Source organism: Elgaria multicarinata, chromosome 3, assembly GCF_023053635.1.
Source record: "Elgaria multicarinata webbii isolate HBS135686 ecotype San Diego chromosome 3, rElgMul1.1.pri, whole genome shotgun sequence".
In the NCBI taxonomy this organism is placed as follows: Eukaryota; Metazoa; Chordata; class Lepidosauria; order Squamata; family Anguidae; genus Elgaria; species Elgaria multicarinata.
In genome coordinates, this window is record NC_086173.1 from 121275711 (window position 1) to 121301537 (window position 25827).

Here is a 25827-nt window from a genome sequence, read left to right on the forward strand (position 1 = left end):
CAAAGAATTCATAAAAGTGTTAACTTCTGTTGTGAATATATTATAAGCTGTGCGGTTTAACTAAGCATGTAAAACCAGTCTGAAAGAAACCCAAATCCCCTAATTCACATCAAAGATTAGCTCTTGAATAAGGAAGACGTCCTCATTCTACTTCTTTTAAAGTCTTCCATTGGTCATATCATTTGGTACTACTAGCTCTTTATATCCCACAATGGCTGGATACTGACACTTGGTTAGACCTATTTGCCTTTTTTAAAATGATTAATATCCTGAATATTTCACTCTGAGCCAAAGAAACAAGTCCAGTTCACAGGTATTATTGGTTATTCAGCTGTTAGCCCCCAGACCTTGTCCATTCATGCCCTGAACATGCCAATGCCCCTTCTCTCTCTCTCTCTCATGGTCACTGCTCCTCACATTCACACATCGACCCGAAGGCTTGTAAAGGGGGACCTGTACTCATAAAGCATGATGTACATAGGTTATTGATCCCCTGAATTCCCAACAGTGTGCAGCACTTACACATGAGAGCTGTATGCACAGAGGCACTACTTTCCAGACCTTTCACTCTACGCTCTAAGCTCAAGATCAAGTAGGTTGTATAATTTTGGGGGAGGGGCCAAAGCACTACCCTGCACCCTTCTCCACATGTTCACTTTGTAATATATAGGAATAGCCAAGGGTGCACTCTCTCCAGCTACCAGAGGGGGCAATAAGGAGCACTATACGCAGTGGGAAAGAAAGTACTGGAAGGCTGAATAAAGAGGTTGTTGTTGGACAAGATGGTGTCGGCCAGTTTATGAGAGACCAGGCATAGAACACACTGCACGCGTGAAGGAAATCGGAATGGGGCAATAGGCTTAGCTGAGCAATACATTAAGCATCAGAGGAAAGCAAGGGATGTTGCAGCCTCAGGGCATTTGCAGCCCCATTTCCAAAGCATGCAAGAGTTGCATTGCTGGCAATTGTTTAGCTGGGCCATGGAGGTGCTTTTAAATGCTAGAAAAATTGAGGGTGACTGCCTTACAAGCACCTCTAAATGCAATTTGTAAGAACTACTTACTCCTCCAAGTTTTGAGAACTCCACCCCCTACACACCTCTGTTGGATTTTTCTTTAAACATGCCCTTCTTTACAAGAAAAGTGGGGGATATTTAAAATTCCTGGGGAATGCCAGGATAAAGTAAGGCCTTTACAAAAAGCCTACTGCTTACTGAAAAAAGACACACTTATGAGAATATAAGAAGAGCTAATGCTGGATCAGACCAAGGGTCCACGTAGTCCAGCATTCTGTTCACACAGTGGCCAACCAGCGACCCACAAGCAGTGCAACAGTATCTTCCACCCATGTTCCCCAGCAACTGGTATATATAGGCTTAGTGCCTCTGATACTGGAGGTAGCACATAGGCATTGATAGGCTTCTCCAGGAATTTATCCAACCCCCTTTTAAAGCCATCCAAATTGGTGGCCATCGCCACATCCTGTGGTAATAAATTGCATAGTTTAACTATGCACTATGTTATATTTCTAACCTGTGCTTAGGAAAAGTAGATATGGAGGGTACAGTTACAAAAACATCCCCGTCGAAAGAATTTAACACCATCATTTCCAATATGGCAAAGAAGATCAACAGACCTATGGAAAGATATTCCTCTTTGCCTATGGGTTCCAGGGATGGGGACTTCTATGCTCCAATAGGTTCTGCTCTCAGGTCAGCATTAGGGTAATAAAGAACAAAGAATGAAAATGCAGCAAAAGCAATGCAGCCTACTCAGACTCCAGCATGCTCCAGCACATACACAGATTGGAACAAACCACAGCTACACCCAGTGAGACTGAACCATACCAGTCAAGCATCAGAGGTGGAAACGGACTGTTCTATTACATAGCCATTAAGATGAATTCAATATACCACAGATATCAAGGCCAGGGTCTTGGGGAAAGCAGGGTGCACAATTACAAGCAGAAAGTGTTGTGTGAACAATTGAACTTGTGTGGACTCCATATATAAATTCAAGTGAATGCATATGAATGCACAGGATGGGGTCTAATGCCATAATTCTTTTCCCCCCTTCTGTGGGCCAGCTTTCATCCATCCTGGATATGTCATGACAACAGGGCTGCAGTTTCTGACCTTTCAGCTTGCGATTCTGCTCCTCAGTTACTTTCCATGACTGAATGGTAGTATCTCTACTAAAGCCCATACTTTCTTGTTTATGTAACCCCATTTTCCAGTAAAAAACAACAACAGGCATTTGAGCCAACAGTAATAAAAAAATCAGGAGAACAAATAAATAACCCAATTAAAAACACAACACAACAATAAAAGAAATGAAAAGAGCACCGAACCCAACAAAACCCGCTTCAGCAACAGATCAACTTATATGCCAAAGTCCTGCTTGAATAAAAAGTTATTTGCCTGTCTTTCTTCCAAACTTCCTGTCCTTCCAAACTTTATTTATGCCTTGGAGCCTTTGGAATGAGACACCACTTGCAGAGTTGAACATCCCAGTTTAAGCTACTGCTCCAAAGCATTTTGAAAAGCCTTCAAAAGATTTTTATGTATTTATTTATATTTATTTATTATTTATTTTATTTATTTATTACATTTATATACCGCCCCACAGCCGAAGCTCTCTGGGCGGTTTACAACAGTTAAAAATGGTAAACATTAAAAAGTATACAAAATTTAAAAACCATCAAAAACATAAAAGCAGTATAAAAACAACAGTATCCATTTAAAAACAACAATATAAGGCTGCAAAGACTAACATCTACACTGAAGTAAATTAACAGTGAGTGGGTAGAACTCCGCTAGAGTAGGTGAAGGTAATTCAGATGCTTTGAAAAGAATAGGGCAGAATGTGACTATAAGTTTAAACCAATTGGAGCTGTAGATATGAGCTACCAACATAGTTCAAAAGTAGCATATAAGCTATTCATCTTAGGACTCTTACAGTCTTTCATCACGTTTGAAAAGCTCTGCACAAACAATCCTAAACCTTATCGAGATTTAATTCACACAAATACTCCCAGCAGCGTTCGACTGAGTAGCAGCATATTTTTTTAAAAAAATAAATACTGACTTGTGTGAGCAGGATTACACATTCAAGCAAGAAGCAGTCGTTAGAAAATGAGCACACGCACCACAGATGTTAGCTCTTCAGAACTAATGGAAACATATGTAGATTTCACCACAGAAAGCTCTCATTGTAGAACAGCACATAGCTTTGATAGGAAAGCTTTCATCCTAGGATGGGACAAGCATGTTGTCAAGAGCTGTTGAAAAACACCATAACTAAATAGTTATTGAAACAGTGAGATGATTTATCTGCTTCTAATTCAGGGGAATGAAAGATGGGAGTATGGTACAGCTAAAAGGGAGTTAGCAACAGCACAGAGTAAGGTGTGTGTAAGGTATAAATGTCTGGCAGGAATGAGAGTACTAGAAGAAACATTCTTAACTGTTGTTCCACCCACCATGATGTACAACATTGTCATCTTTTTGGCACCAAGTTAACGTCTTCCTCTACTCCCAGGCATTTGACGGCATATGAAAGGGTTTTTAATAGGTCCTGGGATTTCTTATTGCTGTTAGAAATGTCTTTCTCTCTCTCTCTCTCTCTCTCTCTCTCTCTGTAGTATGAAAGTAGTTTTTTTTATTATTATATTCTGTTACTGTCTTGTATTCTTAAGGTTTTCTTCTCTGCATATTGCCCAGAGAGCTTTGGCTATTGGGCAGTATAGAAATGAATAAAATAAATCTTGTCACACTGAGCAACTTTGAAATTTGCTACATGTCTATTTCCATGAGCAGAAAAGTATATTTTAGAGACCACCATCACCTAGAAATGAAGACAGCCTTGGAAAATAAGGCATTTGCCTGGTGCCAAAAGGCAACCAAGTAGGAGCCAACCGAGACCTCCTGGAGAGGCCATTCCAAAGGCAGGGTGCAACAACCAGGGAGGCCCTTTCTCCATTTGCCACCTACCTAACAAAAATGTATCTTGCCTCCTTTTCTAATCTGGTACCCTCCACAGAGGAGGGCCAGGATCTCTTCTCGATCCTCCCAGAGTGCAGGACACGGAATAATGGACTCAAGTTAAAGGAAGCCAGATTCCAGCTGGACATCAGGAAAAACTTTGACTGTTAGAGCAGTGTGACAATGGAATCAGTTACCTAGGGAGGTTGTGGGCTCTCCCACACTAGAGGCCTTCAAGAGGCAGCTGGACAAGCATCTGTCGGGGATGCTTTAGGGTGGATTCCTGCATTGAGCAGGGGGTTGGACTTGATGGCCTTGTAGGCCCCTTCCAACTCTGCTATTCTATGATTCTATGCTAGATGGGAATTATACAAGATGTATTATTATTATTATTATTATTATTATTATTATTATTATTTCCTGCTTTTTCCCCTCCAAGGAACCCAAGGCGGCATACATAATCCTCCTCCTCTCCATTTTATCCTCACAACAACAGCCAGCCCTGTGAGGTAGGATGGGCTGAGAGTCTGTGACTGGCCCAAAGTCACCCAGTGGGCTTCCATGGCCAAGTGGGGACTAGAACCTGGATCTCCCGACTCCCAGTCCAATACCTTAGCCACTACACCACACTGGCTCTCCGTAGTCCAACATATGTGGAAGGCGCCAAGTTGGGGGAAGACTGGTATACCGTTAAGATTCCTGTGGAAGATGATTACCTTTTAGCTGACTGTACAAGTTGCTGGAGTTGCAATTCAGTCACGCCATCATTGGAGTTAACTACAAATAGGAGGAAGTCTTGGAGACTGGGTTTTAGATTTACACCTCAGATCCATTTCATAGTGTCAAGACCTCTGTGTTTCTCTAATTTCCCATACCTGCTGTGGCATTCTAGGAGCTCTCCTTGCTCCCCTACCCCACCAGTACCAGTTGTGCATTCTCCTCATTGTCCAATAATGCTTCCTGCACAGTGATGACAGGCTAGGTGGTGGGGCGTCCAGGGAATTGTCTCCAAAGTCCAGGCAAAGATATTTTTATTCAAGCAGGCCTTTTGCATGTAAGCTGGTCTGTTGGGTTGGGTGCTGTTTTATCTTCTATTATTGCAGTTTTTTAAATTGGTTTTTTAATGTATTTGTTTTATTGTTTTAATCAGGTTTTTATTTTATATTTTCAATTAGTTCCTATGATTGTAAGCCACCCTGAGTACCATTTTCTTAGTAGAAAGGTAGAATACAAATCAAATTAAAAAAAAAAATCCGCCATCGATGCCTGTAAATTGCACAAAGTGGGGCAACATAATCTAAAGTTTGGATAATTTTTTCTAGACAACCAATGGTCATCCAGGAAATTAACCTTTTCACTCATGATTAATTCCAGAGAAGACTTGAGCAGGTCTGCCCATGGCTAGTTAACTCCCAGCTCATACAATACACTGTCTGTCCATTTTATAGAGGCATGATACTGAAGGGCAAAGTAATGAAATTGGAAAGTGCTAAAACCCATGTCTTTCTCCTTTGCTCTTGATTTCTTCGTTTCAGCCCATTTCATACAATCTCATTTACTGAAGTGGTCTGAAGGACACCAAAGATGGATGAGTAAGAGTAGTTTCTAATGTTGGGTTACTGCAACAGAGGACACATCTACACTATAAATTTAAAAAGAGCTCTGTCATGGCTACCTGAAAATGGAGCTTGTTTCTGCTACCCTGGCCTGATGCCTTCTTCACCTACCACCCTCTGGGTGGTCATTTGGGGGGTGGCTGCGAGGCCTTGGATGTTGATGCCACTGATGACAGCTATGAATTCAATGGAGTGTGAGTGTGAAGGGCTGGTGGGGAGAGGGCAAACCTATAATATGGTAGACACCACAGACTCTTTAATCTTTAAACACATTTGCCCTCTTCACTGCTTCCTCATAAAATGTGTTGTCGAATAAATCTGCTATGATCTAATTGCCTATTAAAGCAGTATCACTGCCAAAGCTGGGAAAACCACCACCACAATACAACTTTTTAAAGAGAGCAGAAGTTTAGTGGAGTAACCTTAGCTAATCCAAGAGCTGTTGAAGTCACAGCCAGGCCTGTCATTGGAGACAGAGTGTGGAGTCACCTCAGTGTCATGCCCCTGCTAGAGGAATCCTCCTCAGAGGAGGAAGCAGAGCCCCCAGAAACCGGGGAGATACCACATCAAGTACTGGCACCAAACCAGGAGGAGCCTGAGCCTTCAGGGGAGACGACTCCACATCCTCCCGTGACATGGGGAAGGGACTCCAGGACAGGTTTTTCCCCCAGCAAGCTCTCACTGCTGGCTTTTATTCACAAAGGCTGCTGAACCCCACCCAGGCTCAGCTGCTGTCCATCAGAGCTCTCTGGCCACAGCTCTACTCAGGAGGAGTTGCTTTCTCCCAAGGAGACCATTTTTGCAACCGAGCACTCCTTCTCTACTGGTTTGTCGCTTGAGGCAACAGCGCTCCCGGGGGTCAGCGGGTTGCTCACCCTCTGCTCCAGAGTCAGAGTCTCCTCCCCCTTCTTCTTTCACTACACTAGAATCTAAAAAAAACCTCGATGTCAGCTGACATCCATGACAAGGTATAAGGAATTAACTGTTTTGATGGGCAAAGTCTTTGGTCAGAACAGGCTGTGCCTCTTGAATATGGAGCATAGTGGCACAGTATATATAAAAGTATACTCTTAGCATAGTAGCTAAGAGACTGTGCTGTGAACTAGGCTAGGGTGTCTCCAGTTCAAATGTTGCTTCTGTTATGAACTCAGTAGGTAAGGTCATGCAATACCAAAAGAGAGGGGTGGGGGCAAAAGAGGTCTCAGATTTGTGCATGCTCAGTTTAGAAATAATTATTATGATTTAATAGAACTACAATAGGGGAAGCCTGTGACCATGTGATCAGTCGGGTGTCCAGGTGCTAAGCGTTGATGGCAATTTCAAGGATGCCCTTCTCTTTTCTTATTGTTCTTTATCTTTAAGGCAGACTTATTATTATTATTATTTATTTATTTATTTATATAGCACCATCAATGTACATGGTGCTGTACAGAGTAAAACAGTAAATCGCAAGACCCTGCCGCATAGGCTTACAATCTAATAAAATCAAAGTAAAGCAATAAGGAGGGGAAGAGAATGCAAACAAGCACTGGGTAGGGTAAACAGGCACAGGGTAGGGTAGAACTAACAGTATAAAGTCCAAGCAACTTGCCTGTTGAACTACAATTCCCAGAATCCCCAGCCAGCCTAACCAATGGGTGTGCTGGCTGGGGAAGATCGCAGTTGTGTTCCAACAATAGTTTGGGAGAAGCTGGCCTAAGCTTGGTCTTAGAGGCACAGTTAGTAATTATCCATGTTTTTAGGTGGTGGTGGTGGTGGTGAGGGGGAAGAGGCAAAATACCTGTTGTAAAATGTATGACAAATTATTTCACCTCGCCTGCACCCATTTGTGAACTTGCAAGTTAAGTACCCCATCAATAGCTAGGCAAGATGAAGTACGCTCATCTCTTCACATCTTGACAAAGCAAATCGCTTTCATGAGTCCATTTCAGGAATCAAAATATGCAAGGCAAATTAAGAGTGATTAAAAAAAATCACATTCCAAGCTTTCATGGTTCCCAGGTGTGGGGCCCCAATTTGCTACACAGCAATTTTCATTTTTCTTTCTTTCTTTCTTTCTGAAAGCCCACACCTGCCAAATATGTTGGCATCTACCAAAGCTAGGATATGAATTTCCCCGCGAAGCAAGTTCTTCCAGATAATTGAGTGAAGGCGGAGCTCATAAATGTAGATTTCTGGGTTTTTTAAAAAATAATAATCTGGGGGAGTTATTTTTATCTGTATCTCCAGCTGAAAATGGCTAGGAAAAGATACTTTTTGAAAGTCTACATTTCCAAGCATATAATTATTACAGCCTTGAACATTATGCACATGTGTGCACACAGCTAGTAAGGAAAGCAACACTATTCTTATTAAGATGGGGGTGGATTTAATGCATTTTGGCAAGAAGCTCTTGCATTGACTCGTGTGTGTGTGTGTGTGTGTGTGTAAAATTCTGTTCCAATTAAGTAGGCAGAAAGGATGCTCTTTCTTTGTGAAAGAGCCAGTATGTAGAAACAGGCTTTCTTCTGGGGGATCTAGGATTAAGTTCCCTATAACTGCTGGGCAAATCTCTCTCTCTCTCTCTCTCTCTCTCTCTCTGCCTGTCTCATACTTAGTTCCCTATCAGTAAAATAGGAATAACAATGACAAAAGGTTGTTGTGAGGGTGAACACAGACTCCAAAGCACTTCGCAATACTTTTCTTAAAGCACCAGGATTCTGTGGCTATATATATATACATATATATGAGAAACATATTAGGAAAGGAAATTAGAACAAGCAACACAGGTGCCAACTCCACCCTTGTAGGCATACAGACACTAGCATTAACTCCTCCTGATGCAGGACTCCCGCTCACAACCGAGGGCAGTTTTGTGTACCAGTTCAGAACCAGGACCTGAATTAACCCTACAAAAAAAAAAAATTAAGTCATGCAAAAATGGGAAATATTACTAGAAATATTGCTAGATTAAACACTATGGGAGGTCCTAATTTTAGGATCATCTCCTCCTCTGACTCACACTTCCGAACAATTGTCTTCCCAGCCTGAGCAAGGAAAGAAGGAGGCATCCTTTGTGTGAGAGGCCATAGCTCAGAGAGGGAGAACACTTGCTCTGCATGCAAAAGGCCCCCAATTTGATCCCTGGCTTCTCCAGATAGGGCAAGGAAAGAATGTTGCCCGAAACCCTGGAGCGTCGCTGCCAGCAACCTGCGTGTTTTTCGTTCACTGTGATACAAAGCACACAGTCCTTCGCCTCATGCTGGATGGATTTACATCATCTGAAGTCCTCCTTAACTGGACATTTGAATGCTGCTCTCCTGCTATGCGATGAAAGAACTACCTCTGTAAACTAGAAGAAGCCCCAAAGACATAGGATAGTCACATGATCTAAACAGAGGTGACCATTAGGTAATTTCAGGGCATTACGGGGCCCAATATATAGAAACTTAGCTATCATATTTTTTTATTAATTATTTTCTATGCTGCCCTTCAATTTCAGGGTGGTTTATAATGAAAAAGCATAACAGCGTAAAAAAATACCAATCAAAACAGCACTTAAAAGCAGGGTAAAAAAAGGCTAAAATCTAAGAGTAATTTAAAAGACTTTTCAAAAGCTGGGGTGTGGGGGAGGCCTTCCCCTAGCACTGAAAAGGTGTAACAGAGTTAAACACCAGTTGGGCCCTGTAGGGTGAGAGTCCTGGGAATGGGCACCATAGTTGGAAACACCTCTCTGGCTGCCACCCACTTCACTTCGAAGGGTAGGGCATCTGGAGGAAGGTGTCATCAGAGGACCGCTGTGTTCCGGCAAGGGCAGACCTAGCATTAGGCAGAGTGAAGTAACCACCCCAGGCAGTTGATTTCGGATGTCATGAAAGAGTGGTTCAGTGGCAGAGGACTTGCCTTGCATGCAGAAGGTCCCAGGTCCAACCCTGGCATCTCCATATAGGGCTAGGAAAGAACAGTGCCTGAAACCCTGGAAAGCCACTGCCAGTCAGTGTTGACAATATTGGGCTAGATGGACAAGGGGTCTGATTCACTGGGCCTGTTCAGACAACACGCTAAGCCGTGCTTACTTAGGCCACTAACCCTTTTGCAGGCAATGGTTAGTGAGTGTGTTTAAATCATGGTTAGGTAGCCACCATGGTTACGAATGGTTCACGCAACACGCTAAGCCATAATGTTTAGCTCAAAATACTTAACCACCGTGGCTTAGTGTGTCATCTGAAAGGTATAAGGCAACTTTCTATGCTCTTGTGGCAAAAAGAAAAGAAAAGATAGTTATTTAATGTATTTACTGTATTTGTTGTCCTTGAAAGAAGCAGCTTGTGGGATTTTGGTATCAAAGTAACTTGACTGGCCTTCAATATTGTGCACCTTCACTTGGTGTGTTTCACTTGGTCAGGCAGCAACAAGACTTGACCTGGCCCTGGACATACCAGCGTGGGGAACAGGCTTTCCTTCAGTAACTCTCTCTGGCTAAGGCAGCTTCTTTCACAAAAATAAAATGAAAGGAAAACCTTGGACACACTTATAAACAGAAGATGTGGCTGTATTGCTGAACTAAACAATTTCTATTAGAAAGTGGAGTTTAAAAATCTAGCAAAGGCTCAGGGTTGTAAGCCCCAAGGATGGCCTCCGGGAAATGCACTCACGATTTCGGTTCCTCATTTGTTTCCAGTTATTATCCATATTTCACAAAACAAATGCGAAGTGTTTTCATACTCCGAAGCTCTATAGATAACAGTTTGCTTTTGCATTTGACAATTGCGCTCACAATCCTCAGTGGCATCACTAAGATTAGAAATATGCTTAAGTGCCTGCAGGACTACAAAATTATTCATGACTTTTTCCAATGGAGATGTTATCATCAGACTGACACAAGGAAACCCATTCCTTCCCATTTTGTTAAAAGTCAAAACATGCAAACATAGCAGCACTTTATCGTCCCCGAAATTGCATTCCCTGCCTATAAGGCTGTGTTGTAAAGAAGCCAAAAAGTGGACCTTTTCACTTCTGAAAGGTGCACTTGCCTCTATTGAAAGAAAAGTGCAAGGAAGGACATTGCCATTTATGACTGAACTCCTGGCCCTGACAAAAATAGTTCCATTAGTCATGCTAAGCACAGTCAATAGGGTTAATTACAGTGGCCTTTGTATGAGATCTTCATCAGATGTTTGACTTAGCAAGCGGGATGTAAGAGTTTGAAAGCAGTATAATCAGAATGGCCCTTGCACACACTCTTTAACTCCCCCGCCCCTGCTAAAAAAAAATGGGTGGGAAGGGGGAAAATACATACAACTTGATTTTCAAAACTCGGAAAAATAATACCTTTCATTTTTTCCTCTACCTTCAGTTGTCCCAATAATAACCATGTTTATTAGGGCTTTGTAAGCCTTGCATTTGGATATCCAAAGCCTTGGCAGTGATGTTATGCCAAGGCCCCCATTTAGTGCACAGCCCTAGCGGGGACAGTGCCTACAACTCCCAGCATGGGAGCCTCGCTGTCCTGTTCAACTGCAGGTAACTCTCAGGGGATGCATGCGGTTGCGTGGTGCTCAGGGAATGTCCGGTGCCCCTTCCAGTGACTTGCCTGTCCGGGATCACGCAGCCGGCCGGTGATCATGCCAGCGTGCAGGAGATTGTAACAGCAAAGCCGCGAGTGCCTGCCATTCCTGGGCCCTGGTAAGTCCATCCCTCCCAGGCAGTGGATGATGGGAGCTTTAAGCTCTTTCCCTGCTAGGGCTGTGCCAGAAACGGCGGCTTCGGTATAACATGGCCAAGACTTCAGATATCCAAATCCAAATCCAAGGCTTGCACAGCCCTAATTTTTATAGCACTTTCTAGTGAGTTCAAAGTGCTTCACCGATACTATCTCTGTAATGGTAACCCTGATCCAGCATGGCTATTCCTTATGTTCTTCTGAAAAGTTGACTACTAGTGGATCCAACTGTTATCAAGGCACCAAGCATTCTACTATCCACTAAGACACTGTAGGAATCAATAGAAAATTTGCATTAGAAAAATATGAAGTTTTACTGTCACCTTTCCCTCCTTCTTAACATGCAGCCCAGCCTTCCCCAAACTGATGCCTTCCAAATATTTTAGACTACAACTCCCAGCATTCCTGGCTACTGACCATGCTGGCTGGGGCTGACGGGAGTAGAAATTCAAAATATCTGAAGGGCACCCAGGTTGGGGAAGGCTGATGTAGCCCAAATAATAATAATAATAATAATAATAATAATAATAATAACCCGCCTCTCCATTTTGAATGAGGTGGGGAACAACAGCAAGTATAAAATACATAAAATACTGATTAAAAACATAGTATACATTTTTAAAACTTCCTAAAAAACATCCTAAAAGCATCCTAAAGTTCCACTGGATAGACCTGCCGGAAGAGATCAGTCTCTATAGCTTTCTTAAATGCTAAAAGACTGTTAAGCTATTTATTTATTTATTGCACTTATATACCGCTCCCATAGCCAGGGCTCTCTGGGCGGTTTACAGAAATTCTAAAATTGAGATAAAAACGAGTATACAAAATTTAAAATTCTAAAACACAGAATATACACACATAAAGCATTAAAAACCATTTAAAAAAACCCTAAACATGTGGGTGATTAAGATGTGCCGAATCTCCTCCAGCATTCTATGCATATTTACTCAAAAGTCACTTTAAATCCAGTAGGACGTATTCCCAAGTGTACAGCCATAATAGGAGAAAGGTACGGAATGTGCATGGAGGTGCACATGCTGCTGATTTGCAAGAATCTGGGATATAGTTCATCACTATGAGGCATTACTAGAACCTAAGAAGAACTATGCTGGATCACACTAAGGTTCATCTTGACAAGGCTTCTGTTCATACAGTGGCCAACCAGCTGCCCGCATCCTGCCAACAAGCAGGACATGAGTGCAACAGCACCCTCCTGCTCATGTTCCCCAGCAACTGGTGTACATAGGCACACTGCCTCTGATACTGGAGGTAGCATATAGACATCAGGACTAGAAGCCATCCATAGTCTTATCTTCTATGAAGTTGTCCAATTCCTTTTTAAATGTATCCAAATTTGTGGCCATTAATACATCTTGTGGAAGTGAATTCCACAGTTAAACTATATGCTGTGTAAAGAAGCACTTCTATTTACCTGTCCAGAATCTCCCACCAATCAACTTCATGGGGTGACCCTGGATTTTAGAATTATGAGAAAGATGTCTCCCGATCCATTTCCTCCATGCCATGCACAATTTTGTACACCTCTATCATGTCTCCCCTTACTTGACTTTTTTCTAAGCTAAACAATCCCAGGTGTTCTAACCTTTCCTCAAAGGGGAGTTGCTCAAGCCCCTTGGTCATTTTGGTCACTTTTTACTAACCAAAGTAGTAACAAGTAATTAGCTCCTTGTCTCCAGTTTAGTATCTTAACTTATCTTAAAGTCAATCGTTTTCAAAGGCTCTGCAGCCAGACTGTTCTATTTTCCAAGGCTAGTTTACCTCTGCAGTAATTCTGGGTAGTTCTTTCTTAGCGCAACATTCCTTTTTAACTACACCTAGGTTTCATGACTTTTGCATAACATCCCATTACACAATATACATTTGCTCAGTTCCTCATTCATGATAACTGTCCTTCTCTGTCAACTGTAGCAAACCTGCACAGTCAAATGTGTATCCCTCTGTTTGCTGAGGTGCAGAAAATCTTCAAGATGGGGAAGGAGAACTACTTCATTACAGAATGGCAAAAATCAATGGGTGTGAATTCTGAAGAAGAGATGGTGGCCCCATTCAGAAGACACCTTAAACCATGGCTTTAGCCATGGTGGTTAAGCCAGAAAGCCAGGCTGTGTTCAGAAGAACCTTTAAACCACGGCTTTAACCACGCTGAATAAAGCAAAAAGCCTTATTCACAATGGTTAAAGCTGTGGTTTAAGGTGTCTTCTGAACACAGCCTGGCTTTCTGGCTTAACCACCATGGTTTAAGGTGTCTTCTGATCAGGCCCTATATCAGTTTTGAAAAAAACATATGCAGATGTGCAGAAAGAGCTTAACATCTTTTAGAAGGCTGTTAGAGAAAAACTATGTTAGAGATGACTTTTTGTGTGTGTGTGTGTAAAACGTCCCAGTTGATGTTTCTGTACTCTCTACTCTTCTACCCCGTCCCAGAACATCATTAGCATTTGAAGCATCCCAGTAAAGTTGTTATGTCTGTAAGGTAATAACTTTAACACTTAACATCCCCAAGCATGCAGATCTTAGTATTCTGATTGCAGAAGAGCCCTAGAGACAAACAAGACACAGTATGTTTTAAATCTAAATATGCCACTATCGCATAGAAATCAGGAGGCGAACATCTGATTTTAACAGCAAACGTATGTGGGTAGTGAGCTGCCCTCCTGCTGAGTAGCGAGGCAACAGAAACTCACTGTGCAATCCACAACCTCTTTATTCGGCTAATAGCACCTCTTCACCTCCGAAGCAACTACAAAAGCTAAGATTCGTCCTCTAGGCCGAATTAGCAAAGTAAACCTTTTTGTAAGAGAGCTACTGAACCAAAGCAGTTGCCTTTCAACTCAGGCTGGGTTTCCCACCAAGCTCGGCTGGCTTTTTCTGAGCTCCTGCCTTTGGGGAGGATCCTCCTGATAAAACTTCTGACAGGCAGGCAACCTGGTGTGACCCCTCCCTCCTCTCAACTCTGCCCTCTTAACTCAGCAGTGAGCTCTGGCATCTGTCAATCCTGAAGCTCCCTCCAACCAAGCCTGGGTTCCCATTCGGAGGGGGAAAGATGGTCTTTGAGCCTGGCCCTCTTCATTGATAAACCACTGAGAAGGCTCTTTGCTCACTCCTGGGAGTCTTGGGGAATTTCCTCCCCTGCTCCCTGTCTCTGTTGGGCTTCTTCTAACTCCATATCTGAATCTGAATCAGAGTCAGAAACCTAAACAGAGGCCCTGGGCTCAATCTTGACAGTAGCGTACTAAACCCTTCCGCTGACCACAGCATACTTCCCCACGGTCTGAGTCCCCAAATAGCTACAATACCAAAAGTGAGCTTGGCTCAGAGTGGGAATGTCTGTTGCTGGGAAATCCAGTTTGTTTTTGACTTGGTGGAGTTCTGCGGCATGTACAGCTTGATCTGCGTTTGTGAGCTGAGCTGCAGGGAACTTGTTTTGCCCATTTTTTCCCCCACAGGTTCTGCCATTTGTGCAAGTTACTGGCAAATTTCCACAAATGGCTCAGAAATTTGCACAAATTGCAGAACCTGCAAAGGGAATGGCAAAATGCCAGGAAAATCAGTGAACTGGCCCGACCTACTGCAGATTGTGTGGGGCGCTGCAGCAGGAACAGAAATGAAGTCTCGGGGGATGAACCTAGGAAAACTCATCGAACTCCACCATACAGATTTCTCCATCACTGGCTCGGGGGAGGGGGGGGCTCTTGGGGAAAGTGTTTCCAGGGACAGAAACACCAGGATAGTGCCGTACTCCACCCTTTCATCCCATTTCTCATTAAAACTAGTTGTCTCAACAGGGTTGAACCATAGCTCAATGGCAGAGCACCTGCTTTGTGTGTAGATGGTCCTAGATTCAATTAGTAGCATCTCCAGTTTAGAGGATCAGGTAGTAGGTAATGGGCACAAACTTCATCTGATGACCCTGTAGATCCGCTGCGACTCAGAATAGACAATACTGGATTAATCTGACCAACTTGCTCTAAGGCAACTTGCTATGCTCCCACCACAACCTCACTGTGTGTGTGTTTGTGGCATGTCTGGGTCACACACACACACACACACACCCCTACCTTGGTCAAATAAAGGATAGATAGGGATGTCCATAGTTTGGAAATCTGGCCCTTTGGGGATCGGCGGATTTTCGCTGCCCGTCTGAGTTGGGTTGCATTTGCAAGCCGAGCTGTCGGTTTCTCCTGAACACCAGGTATTTATTTATTTTGCAAGGGGGGTAGGGTGAGTTTCTGGTCACAGCCACAATTTGCACAAACAGAGATCGTACAAATTGTAGCCAAAATTTGTGGAAATCATGCAACTTGCGCTGTAATTTGCGCAAATTGTGCAAATGATGTAAATTTGAAAAATATAGAAATTTGCTAGCATGCTGCAGACCAAGGCAGACCTGATAGCAGGAAACAGAATGGGGGGGGGGGGCAAGCAGACAAAATCTTCAAACAGATCTCTCCGATATCCCTAAAAATGATCATTAGTCACATGTCTCATACTTGCACTTCATTTTTATACAGCTCCAATCCAAACGTGCACACATGTGCCAATCCATTTGACCTTAACGCATAAACATTTTATAGCTCCATTATGTGTGCTCTCCAAAGACACAAGTCACCTCACAAAAGCCTTGTATTAACTTTTGTGGTATGTGCGCACGGGTGTGAGGGTGGGGGGAAGCAAGACATTTAAGTTCAAAGAGCTTTGTAAAACCCTATTCGTTGTCAGAATAAATGTTTTGGTAGAAATCCACATAATAATAAAGCAGAGGCTGAGGTAAACATAACATATGTAAGTATTTTATTTAGCACCTTTATAAACCACCTCAAAATAACACTCAAACTGGCCAACATGGAATTTCAAGGCCCATCCAGACATACTGATTTTCAACAAAGTGGCTGCATCACACGCTCTAGGATAGAGTTGGATACAGCTTAAAGGAAGACAGACATATTTGTGAAGTCCCACCTACAGTGCAACAGCACTTGGGTCATTACTACCACCCATTTTCATCCTCTGGAAGAGGCCTCCTACAAAGACTGGAGAGAGAAAGAGAGAAAGCATGTGCATTTTATCTCCTAGTCTGTATCTAGGCCTCTTCCAGGAGAGGGATAATGACCCAACCCTCACCATGCCCCACCCCTTTATCCATTACTTTGATGAATAGAGCCCAGACATGCAAAAGTACATTTTCTGTTTATTCAGCCTCGCCAATGACTTCACTAGATACAGCGTCAGTAGATACAGCTTATCCTTTGCAGAATGTAATTCACGTGAGGCAACCACGCCTCCCCCATTCTTGGAACTCTTCAGGTCAGTTATTGTTTTGCTTCTCAAACCCTTTTCTTTGGGCCATCAGTCCCCTCTTTTCTAAGACTTCCACTTTGTACTTTTCCCTAGTATAATCCAGGGAAACCACCCAGATAGCTTCAACTATGGGGAAGTAATCTTTTGTAAACTGCCCAGAGAGCTTTGGCTATGGGGTATTACAGAAATGTAAATCATCATCATCATCATCTGAGGTCTGTATCCCACTGCTTCTTTGGTAAGACCAAGCTTTGATATTAGCCTTTCACCCAGCAAAAATAGCTATCATTATCAGCACTAGCATGTGGTTGACACAGAGAGAGAGAGTGAGAGAGAGAGAGAGAGAAAGTTTAGCATTAGCTACAGGGCCAGTGTCAAGGGTGTCAGGGCTTGTCAACTGCTGAGGGTTCACACCCCAGCAGGGGACCCCTAGAATTCCTCCTTCATCATTGCAACCTATTTGTTCACCTGCCTCTTGCTCTAGCCCAGACAACTGTGGTGATGAGAAGGAACAGCAGGAGATGCCCCTGCCTACTTGCTCTCTGCCTGGCAAGCAAGCAAGTAGTAGCAATGAGGAGAAAGAGGATGAGGAGAAAGAGCAGCTGGTGACAATGGTCAGGAGAAAGAGACTCGCTGAGGAAGGCCCCCCCATTGAGGATGTCTTGCCCAAGGGCTTTCAAAAAACCAAGGGCTTTCAAAAAACCTGCTGGTTACTGAGTGCCTACGTTCACCTTTTGCCTGAAGCAGTATGTGTAACTTTAAAGCTTCCATGCCCTTGTAATGACCAGTCGTTCCTTTAAAAAAGGTCTTCCAGCAATGAAGACAGGCCCGCAGGATCAGTATTTGCTACAAATGCAATTCTATCCAGTATTTTCAGCATTCTCATTCTGTAACTTGCAACGCATGAAGTTCCCTTCTAAAATGGAATTAACTGGTTGAAATCATGAATTCCTCTAGAGAAAACGCAGGCAGAGAGATGGGGCTTTTATGTCCAAATTGCATCTTTTCAATATATAAAATAGGATTAAGGGGCGAAGATGGAAACATTGATTCATTTATTCAAATCACTTCAGAGGCAAGTCAAGAAGAAGTTAAGTTTCCAAGATTAACTAAGTCTCGTAGCACCTTAGAGACCTACGGATTTATTATGGCATAAACTTTCATTGACTAGAGTACACTTCATCAGATGCATGAAATATTATCCTCAGTTGGCAGACAAACACACTTCGATATAGGAAAACAAAATGGTAAACCCTGGGGTCAAATGCCCATGAAAGCATCTAATGAAATAGATTCTAGTCCAGCCACAAAATGTTATACCATAAAAACCCTGTTAGTCTTTAAAGGTACCACAAGAGTTTTTGTTGATTTTGCCGCAACAGATTAACAGGGCTACCCTTCCAGGAATGGTTGATAGGGATATGCCTCATTCTCAAATGGTTGAAGTTTTTTGAAGGATAGCACCCAAGTTAGAGGAAATCAAACCTTCACGCAGCACATTTGAAAATGTAGACTGCAAAACACAAAGATGAAATAGTACTCTATAGGCAAAATTAAGTATGGTGGTGATAAAACACAACCAGCTCCCTCTAACTCCCTCTATTATCAGGTCTTTGTGAAATCTATTCAGCCAACAAAACTACAACAGAAAGAATACCCTTAGTAAAAGAGAGGGAGAGAGAGAGAGAGGCTTAAATGTTTTCTTAATGTGAAAGTAAACTATCAGAGTGCAGTTCATGAGGGCCACCTCACACTTTACGGCTTCAGTGTGTACACATGGTGGAATAGATGCATGCTGCCAGTTTAAAGTGTGGAGCTGTACTCATTGGATCTGCCTTATCTGTACACCTTTAATTTGTGAAGTGTGAACAGCCCTTATCATACAGGCAATTTTCTAGTACATTAGAATCATTAATATGTTAAATTACATTAGACTGCAAGATCACCACCATCGCTATACACCAGAGTTAGCAATCCGTCTATATTTAGCATGCTCTTTTACTACTAACACACTGTTCCCTGTCCTTTCAATAAAAAAAATCAGCTTTATAGTAACAGGGAAAATACAAACTGCACCGAGCTACACATAAAGCCTCCATACATCACACAAGCTACGAGAGTGAGAGAGAGAGACTTTAAAGAGGGGCTGCGTGTAGAAGCCCATAGTTTCCAAGGTTACAAAGTCAAATTAATTACATGCAAGAGAACACACATATCACACACATACACACAGCTGCCAAAAACAAAAGCATAGAAGCCACCGCAGAAAATTGGAGAGGATTTTAAAAGACTTCCATTAAGGATGAGCATCGTGTTTGCAAAAAACACATTTGAAGGATCAAGTTTCTTAAAAAAAAAAAAAAAAAAAAAAAGCTAAGATGAAATAAAGAGAAATGGGAGGTAAAGATATGAGTCTCACTCACCGAAATCTGACTGAAAATCCTTTTTCAGCCCACAAAGCATGTCTGCTATTATCTATCAAAGCATTCAGCTAAATTGCAAGAGACGCTCCTCTTTCTTTCTCTCTCTCTCTCTCTCTCTCTCTCTCTCTTTGCCTTGGCTGGCACTGGAATCACATTACAGCAGTCTCGCTCTCAGGCCGTCTCCCACAAGAGAGCAGGGTTACACTGCTCGAACGATATGCTCCTCCACTTAAAGGGAACAAAGTCCTATTGAGTCCATCGGATTGACACCCAACAAATGCCCCAGTCCCTGAAATGTAAAACCTCAAATTAGGATCTGAAGGTTTAGAACCTTGCAAATGAAAGAATTAAAAATAAGCGGCGAAAGAATTTTGAACTGATCCTTAAAAAAACACACACACCATCCAGCTCTGTCAAACTGGTTCACCATGAGGCAGAAAACCAGAGCAAGAGTTCTAAATGTAGACGTTAAAAAAAAGAACAGCTGGTTGAAGGAGAAGCAGCAGGAACTGAACTGAACACAGTCAAAGTGGCCTGCATGGCAAAGGCAAAGGAGACACTTCACTGCCAGTTTAGACCACACTGAGAGGGAGCAGCCATCATCCCGCATGGGTGGTGTGCTCCTCTTTCAGATGGAGCCTTTTGTTGCTCTCGCCCAGGAAATTCGTAACAACCCCCAGAAGGCTGAATGGAATATCTCTTGGCTTGGAGCCACACAATCAAAGGTGCCTGCTTTGACTCAAACCAGCAGCGCAAGTCGGAAGGTGGTGAAGGCTTTCAGGTTGGAAAATCAAAATAATCTCCCAAGTTGCAGGCAGCGACATTTCAGAGTGCAAGAGAAGAAGGCGGCAAGTGCTGCAGTACCGCTCAACACTCCCCGCTCTCTCCCCCACCCCCTTTGTCAACTCACTGTACGGCCTCCAGCACCTTTCAAGGCAATGTCAAGCTGCTGTCGAAGCATTATGCGCCTTTCTCTACACACATAGAGCCAGGGCGTACATGAGCATGAAGCAGTGGTGCCAGAACCTGCTTAAAGCATTTGCTGATAACTCAATTTAACCCTACTTTGGAGGGCAAACTTGCCTGCCCTGCATACAAGTATACTGCCTAGCTTACACCACATGGAAGTTAGAGGTTTAGATTGGGTTTCCCCCCTTTTAGTAGTTTTAATCAGAAAAGCATCAAAAATAATAATAAGCTGAATATGTGCATTAAATACAAAGAAGGACAAGGAGTAGAAATAATTACACTGTATCGGCAATTAGCTACCCTCAGAGATTACAGTGTTGAACCCAGAGTGGAAGAAGAGGTACTTCTCCCTAGCCTAGAAGTAGCAACTGGTGTGGGAAGTTGGTGCCATACTGGCTGACCAGCATGGTGTCAACCAAGCCATGGCTAATAGTCAGTTGGCTGCAACCTACTCCATCTGTTACGCCCTCAGTCCAAGCCTGGGCAAACATTTTGCATTTTTCACTTAAATCATGCCACTGGGTTTCACTTCTGAAACTTAATGGCCACGCAAAAGAAAAGAAAAAGAAAAGAGAAAATTCTACTAGTTGCTCCTCACACTAAAAAAAAAAAAAGTGTCAATACTTGTCCATTGGAAAGGTGAGATGATTGACTCATATGTCAGCCATAAAGAAGTCATCAGGCAAGGCTTTGTTCTCGTTTAGCAATGTCTGACTGCCAACTTCCCCAACAATCCCAATGTCTATGGCATCGAGACTTTGAGCTCCATCAGACAAATGTTTTATTGCATGCTTGTTGGTGGGCACTCTTGGATTTTTCGTGGGTCCCTTTCATGGTGTCATCTGCCTCCCGCGTGCCTCCCGCCCCTTCTGGCCTTCCTCGTGCCACAAAAAAACACCCAGAAAGTCCGATTTATTTATTTTTAAAAAAAGTTGCTGCTATCTCCTGCTGTGTGCAGGAGAAGCAGCGTGGCCAGAAAAGCCCGTTGAATGGGCCACGTGCATGTTGTTTACTTCCTCTTTTGAAAGAGGAAGTATAAAGCCGCGAAAGCAGAGAAGAGATGGTTGGGAGCCCCCCGCAATCTAATGGATCTCTTTAGCTTCAATCTTTGCTGGCTTTAAGGTAAGCAAATCTTGATGTTGCTAAGCAGACATCAGCCACATTCAGGTAGCAGTGGCAAGGCAGGTAAGGAGGCAGGTAAGAAGGGAGAGATTGAAGGCAGGTCACTCTTTATGACTCCATTTTCTGACACGTCATCACATATTGGGCTGGGCATGATTCAATCAAACACTTCTGATATCCTGTCAATTTCAAGGGAAAGAGAAGCATGTGCTTAGCACACGACGACCTCAGAGGGAGAGGCGTCACATCCGCCATTTTGGGGTTTTTTTCTTAAAGGAGAAGATGTGCATGAGTGCTCATGTGCAAAAGATAAGGTGTTTATTTTTTTTAAAAAAATATTTTCCCCACTCCCCCCGCCTACCTTGATGGGCGTAGTATTCATGAGTAGCTCTGTGTCCCATGCGTGTGTTCCGGTTCAGCCCGAGACCATGGAAAAACCGGGCTCTAAGGGTAGGGCGAGATCCTGGGGCAAGGGAGGTATCATCCCTCCCTGATCCCGGGATCCCCTATGCATCATGTGAACACACAGGGACGATCCCGGGGATCGCCCTGCGATTTCACCCTATCTAGCTAAAGCCTATGTTTATTTGATCAGCCTATTTCATTTTCCCTTAGAATGGCTCTGGGGGAGAAAGTTTGGAAAGTACAGCTTAGCAGTTGGGTGGAACTATCCATCTTAGTTCTGCAGTTAAGATCAGGAAATTCAGGAACATCCACCAGACTTGTTCTTCACTATCTAGTACTTCCTTCAGAATTGCAAACTCGAGTTTTTAAATAACACTGTATTTTCATAACTGTAATACTGATATGCTTATATCCACACTAATGAATTTGATGCAGTGAGCTAAAAATAGAATGGGAGAGGAAACCTTGAAATGGAATCATAAAATAGCTTGGTTACATGACTGGCAAGTAACTAGCTTCATCTTTTAAAAAGTTAGCAAAGTATCTACGGTGATCAGTTTCCATGCGGTCAATGGCACAACCCCTCCAGTATTTATTTACAGAAAAAGGCTACGAAAGAGAAAGAGAATGAGTAGAACAATGGCCATAAAAAGGGACATAAAATTTTGTCCTGAGTAAACATGGGGAGTTTCCCCCCTCTCTTTAATAATAAAAAACAACAGAAGTAGTATGCTGACCAAGAACCACATGTGATAATAGATCCAAAGGTGGATGCTGTACTCTATAACACAATTGCTGCTGTAGAAAAATAACTAGTCTGCAATCATACAACCCAATAGGCAGTGCACGTTATGGCTATCACATGAAACCTGCTTTAAAGTGCTCCACATCATGCCAAACATGTGGTGAGCTGTTCACACATTTTATAGAATCATAGAACAGTAGAGTTGGAAGGGACCTATAAGGCCATCGAGTCCAACCCCCCACTCAATGCAGGAATCCACCCTAAAGCATACCTGACAGATGGTTGTCCAGCTGCCATTTGAGACTCACCACATGATTCGGGCTATGCAGGCAATCACTTGATTTTTTTTTTTTTTTTTACATTTACAGTGGCGTAGGAGGGAAATGTCTGATCCCAGTGGGGTGATTAAATTCTTCACATGAATGGGTCACTATCTATGTGTAAAACCCACTTTATGGAGCAATTTGAAGAGGCTTTCAAGTGATGGTCACAAAATATTTCACAGCCCTAATGCATAAAGCAACTTCCTCTAAGCTGGCACCTTCCAGATGTGCTTACTACAACTCCCATAATCTCCAGACTGCATGTCCATTAGCCCTGATGGTTGGGGGAAGATGGCAGCTCCAAAACATCTGTAGGGCATTTTGTTGTGCATGGCTGGCATAAAATAAAGAAGGAAACTGACCATTTAAACAGACAGTGGAAATCCACCACAGTACTATAATTTATGTGCAGTAACATCTCCAACTTGAGACAAAGTCACTTGCTTTGGGTTCATGTGCCTTGAGCAGAAAGCTAAAATTAGCCAAAAAAACCCACCCCAAAGCATACACAGGATAATTTTATTCTCTAATTTGTTATTAGGGGAAAAAACACCACAGTTGTCTTTTGATAGACGCAATTAGTAGCAGAGTTGAGTTTGCAATTAGAATCCCTTCATTCTCCAAGAAATATCATTGTGTGAGCTTTAGAAAATTTTCAGAAAAAGAATAGATTTGGAAACTGCTAATTTGGGCTGCATAAACCATACTAGTGGCAAATTACAATGATGCTGATTGTATCATTAGCAGAGTCCTTTTTCATCCTGATCCCCTAAGAAGTTTAAGACATGAATTGAGGAATCTGAATACACCACCATCATAGAAATTGATTTCCCCCCTTTAAAGTAGACTGAAGATGCGGGTACGAAAAAACAACTAATCCTGGAATAAACTTCAGTAAAGTAAAATAGCCAGAATGCAGCAACATAGCATTTACATGAACATGGACTAGGCAATTAATTGTTCTCACTTGATAGTCACTATATTCTTTGTGAAGCAGTAGGATCCTCAACGTCTGTTCTTCCCATATTAACAAAAGCTGGTAATCAATAGAAATATGGCAACTTACTCAAAAGTACTGAGGAAAACCAGAGTAGAGTCAGGCAGACAGAGAACATGAGAGCTTTGTAGATGAATCATATCCTGCAAATATGTACCTCTCTGACTCATGTGTATCACGCTCTACTCTACCTGCATTCATTCAGTCATAGTAATATGAGTAGAAGTAATCTCCTTCCCTCTCCTCAATCCACACTGATCTCATAGTGCATTGTAACATGTATAGTAATTCTGCCTCTTTACCATCAACACTATGTAGGACTTCATATTTTATTCCAGGATCTTTTTCCTCATAAGGCATAAAGTCAATTATACCTAGAGATGTGAAGGCCTGGGGGAAAAAATGGATATTTTTTTGGTGGGAAAACCTATTCCCCGCCCCCATTCTCCCCCCCCCCCACGAAGCCTTTTTTGTTTTGTTTTTCTGAAAAATGGGGTGGGGGATGAAGAAAAATGGATTGCAGAATGTTTTATTTTAGCATGATGAATAAAATGTTTAAGACAAGGTGTTCATATATTTACGTCTCCAAATGATTTCTAAAAACTATGTACAGTATCAGATTATTACAATTTCTGTGCACCAAGGACAAGCAAGTCCTAGGTTGCAAACTGAGATTACAACTCTCATATGCAAGAGCAAGATGCATTTCTGCCTCTAGGTGGCACTGCCATTGAAGCAGAGACTGAAACTGATAGCTCAGAAAATGAGTCTGATTAAATTTCATGCATATTCATTGATTCTTGGTCCCCCCTTTTTCTCAGTTCTTTTTATGGGACTTGGTGCTTTATGTCCACTTGACACTGTGGAGGACTAGCAGAGACTTAAATAATTTTCTTTGTTACTAATGTTGAAGGTTTCTTTGGGGTTTTTTGAAAAATTGTTTTTTGTCTGCTCCTCATAAACTGGCAAAACCAAAGAGTTTCTTTACAGTTCAGGTGTTCCTAACAGTTCAGGAGCTTGTAGCTCCATTTGTTACTCAGAAAAAAAAAATTTAATTTTTTTTTTTAGAAAAGTAAATTCATTTTGTAATAATTGTTTGAATACACTGTACTTTTAATATACCAAATATGATAATTCTATGCCACACCAACTTGTACATACATTTTATGTTCCTAAAGTAACAATCTGTAAAAAGTGCTAATATTGCAAAAAATATATATCATTTTCCCAAAAATTTCCATTTTTTTCTGGAAAAAAGAAAAGAAAAGAAAATCCAGAAATGTTACATCTCTAATTATACCTGGCTCATTAAGAGAACCAGCACTTGGGGTAAATAACTTAGAGGTCCACCACATTTTGCATGTACATAACAAAGAAAGAAGAGCCGTGCTGGATCAGATCAAAAGCTTACCTCATCCAGCATTCTATTCCCACAGGAACCAACCAGATACGCAGTGGAAACATAGTGCAATAGCACTCACTTGCTCGTGTTCCACAGAAACTGGCATTGAAAGGTATACTGCCTCTGATGGAGGTAGCACATAGCTGTCAGGACTAGTAGCCATTGACAGCTTTATCCTCCATGTTTTTTCCCCAATCCCCTTTTAAAGTCATCCATGATTGTGGCCAATCATTACCTCTTGTGTCAGCGAATTCCATAGTTTAACTATGCACTGTATGAATAAGTACTTTCTTTTATCCGTCCTGAATCTCCAACCATTCCACTTCATTGGATGACCCTGGGTTCTAGTATTATGAGATCCACTATGCATGGTTTGATATACCTCTCATGTTCCGCCTTACTCACCATATTTTTAAAAGATAAAAAGCTCCAAATGTTGTAAGGGGAGACGTTCCTGTCCCTTGATCACTTTTTTTTAACTGCCGTACACAGTTGCAAGTAGCCATATTATGGCCTAAAAGTGGACTATGTGCAAATCCCACTTACAACCATTCTCAGTCAGTTAGGCAATGCTTGGAACCACATACAGCTGGGTTCTAATCACCACATGGTTCCGTGAGCCCCAGCTCTGCTCCAGAAGCCAGGTCTGAAATGGAAGGTAGGAGGCTTTCACCATTAATAGAGTGTGAGTTGTGGTCACAAAAGGAAGATTAGGAAAGTTTGCACACGTTCCCACCACCATCTTGAAATATGGCTCAAATCAGTGGGTTTATTATAAATGTAAAAATTCAATCACAGAAAAATATTTCCTTCAAGACCAAGC

At 42.3% G+C, this 25827-nt stretch overlaps 1 protein-coding gene across 6 annotated transcripts in view; it reads right to left on the minus strand.

The window, feature by feature from the left end:
- GRIP2 (glutamate receptor interacting protein 2) overlaps nucleotides 1–25827 on the minus strand; it is a 260283-nt gene that overhangs the window by 129535 nt on the left and 104921 nt on the right. The window contains exon 1 of one of the 6 annotated variants that reach the window (XM_063121403.1): nucleotides 19042–19127. The exons of the other annotated variants lie outside the window; for them this stretch is intronic. Within the exon in view, the coding sequence (XP_062977473.1) occupies nucleotides 19042–19081 (40 nt within the window). The 5' untranslated portion in view covers nucleotides 19082–19127. Of the gene's footprint in view, nucleotides 1–19041; nucleotides 19128–25827 lie in introns of those variants that run through there. 6 annotated transcript variants of the gene reach the window in all.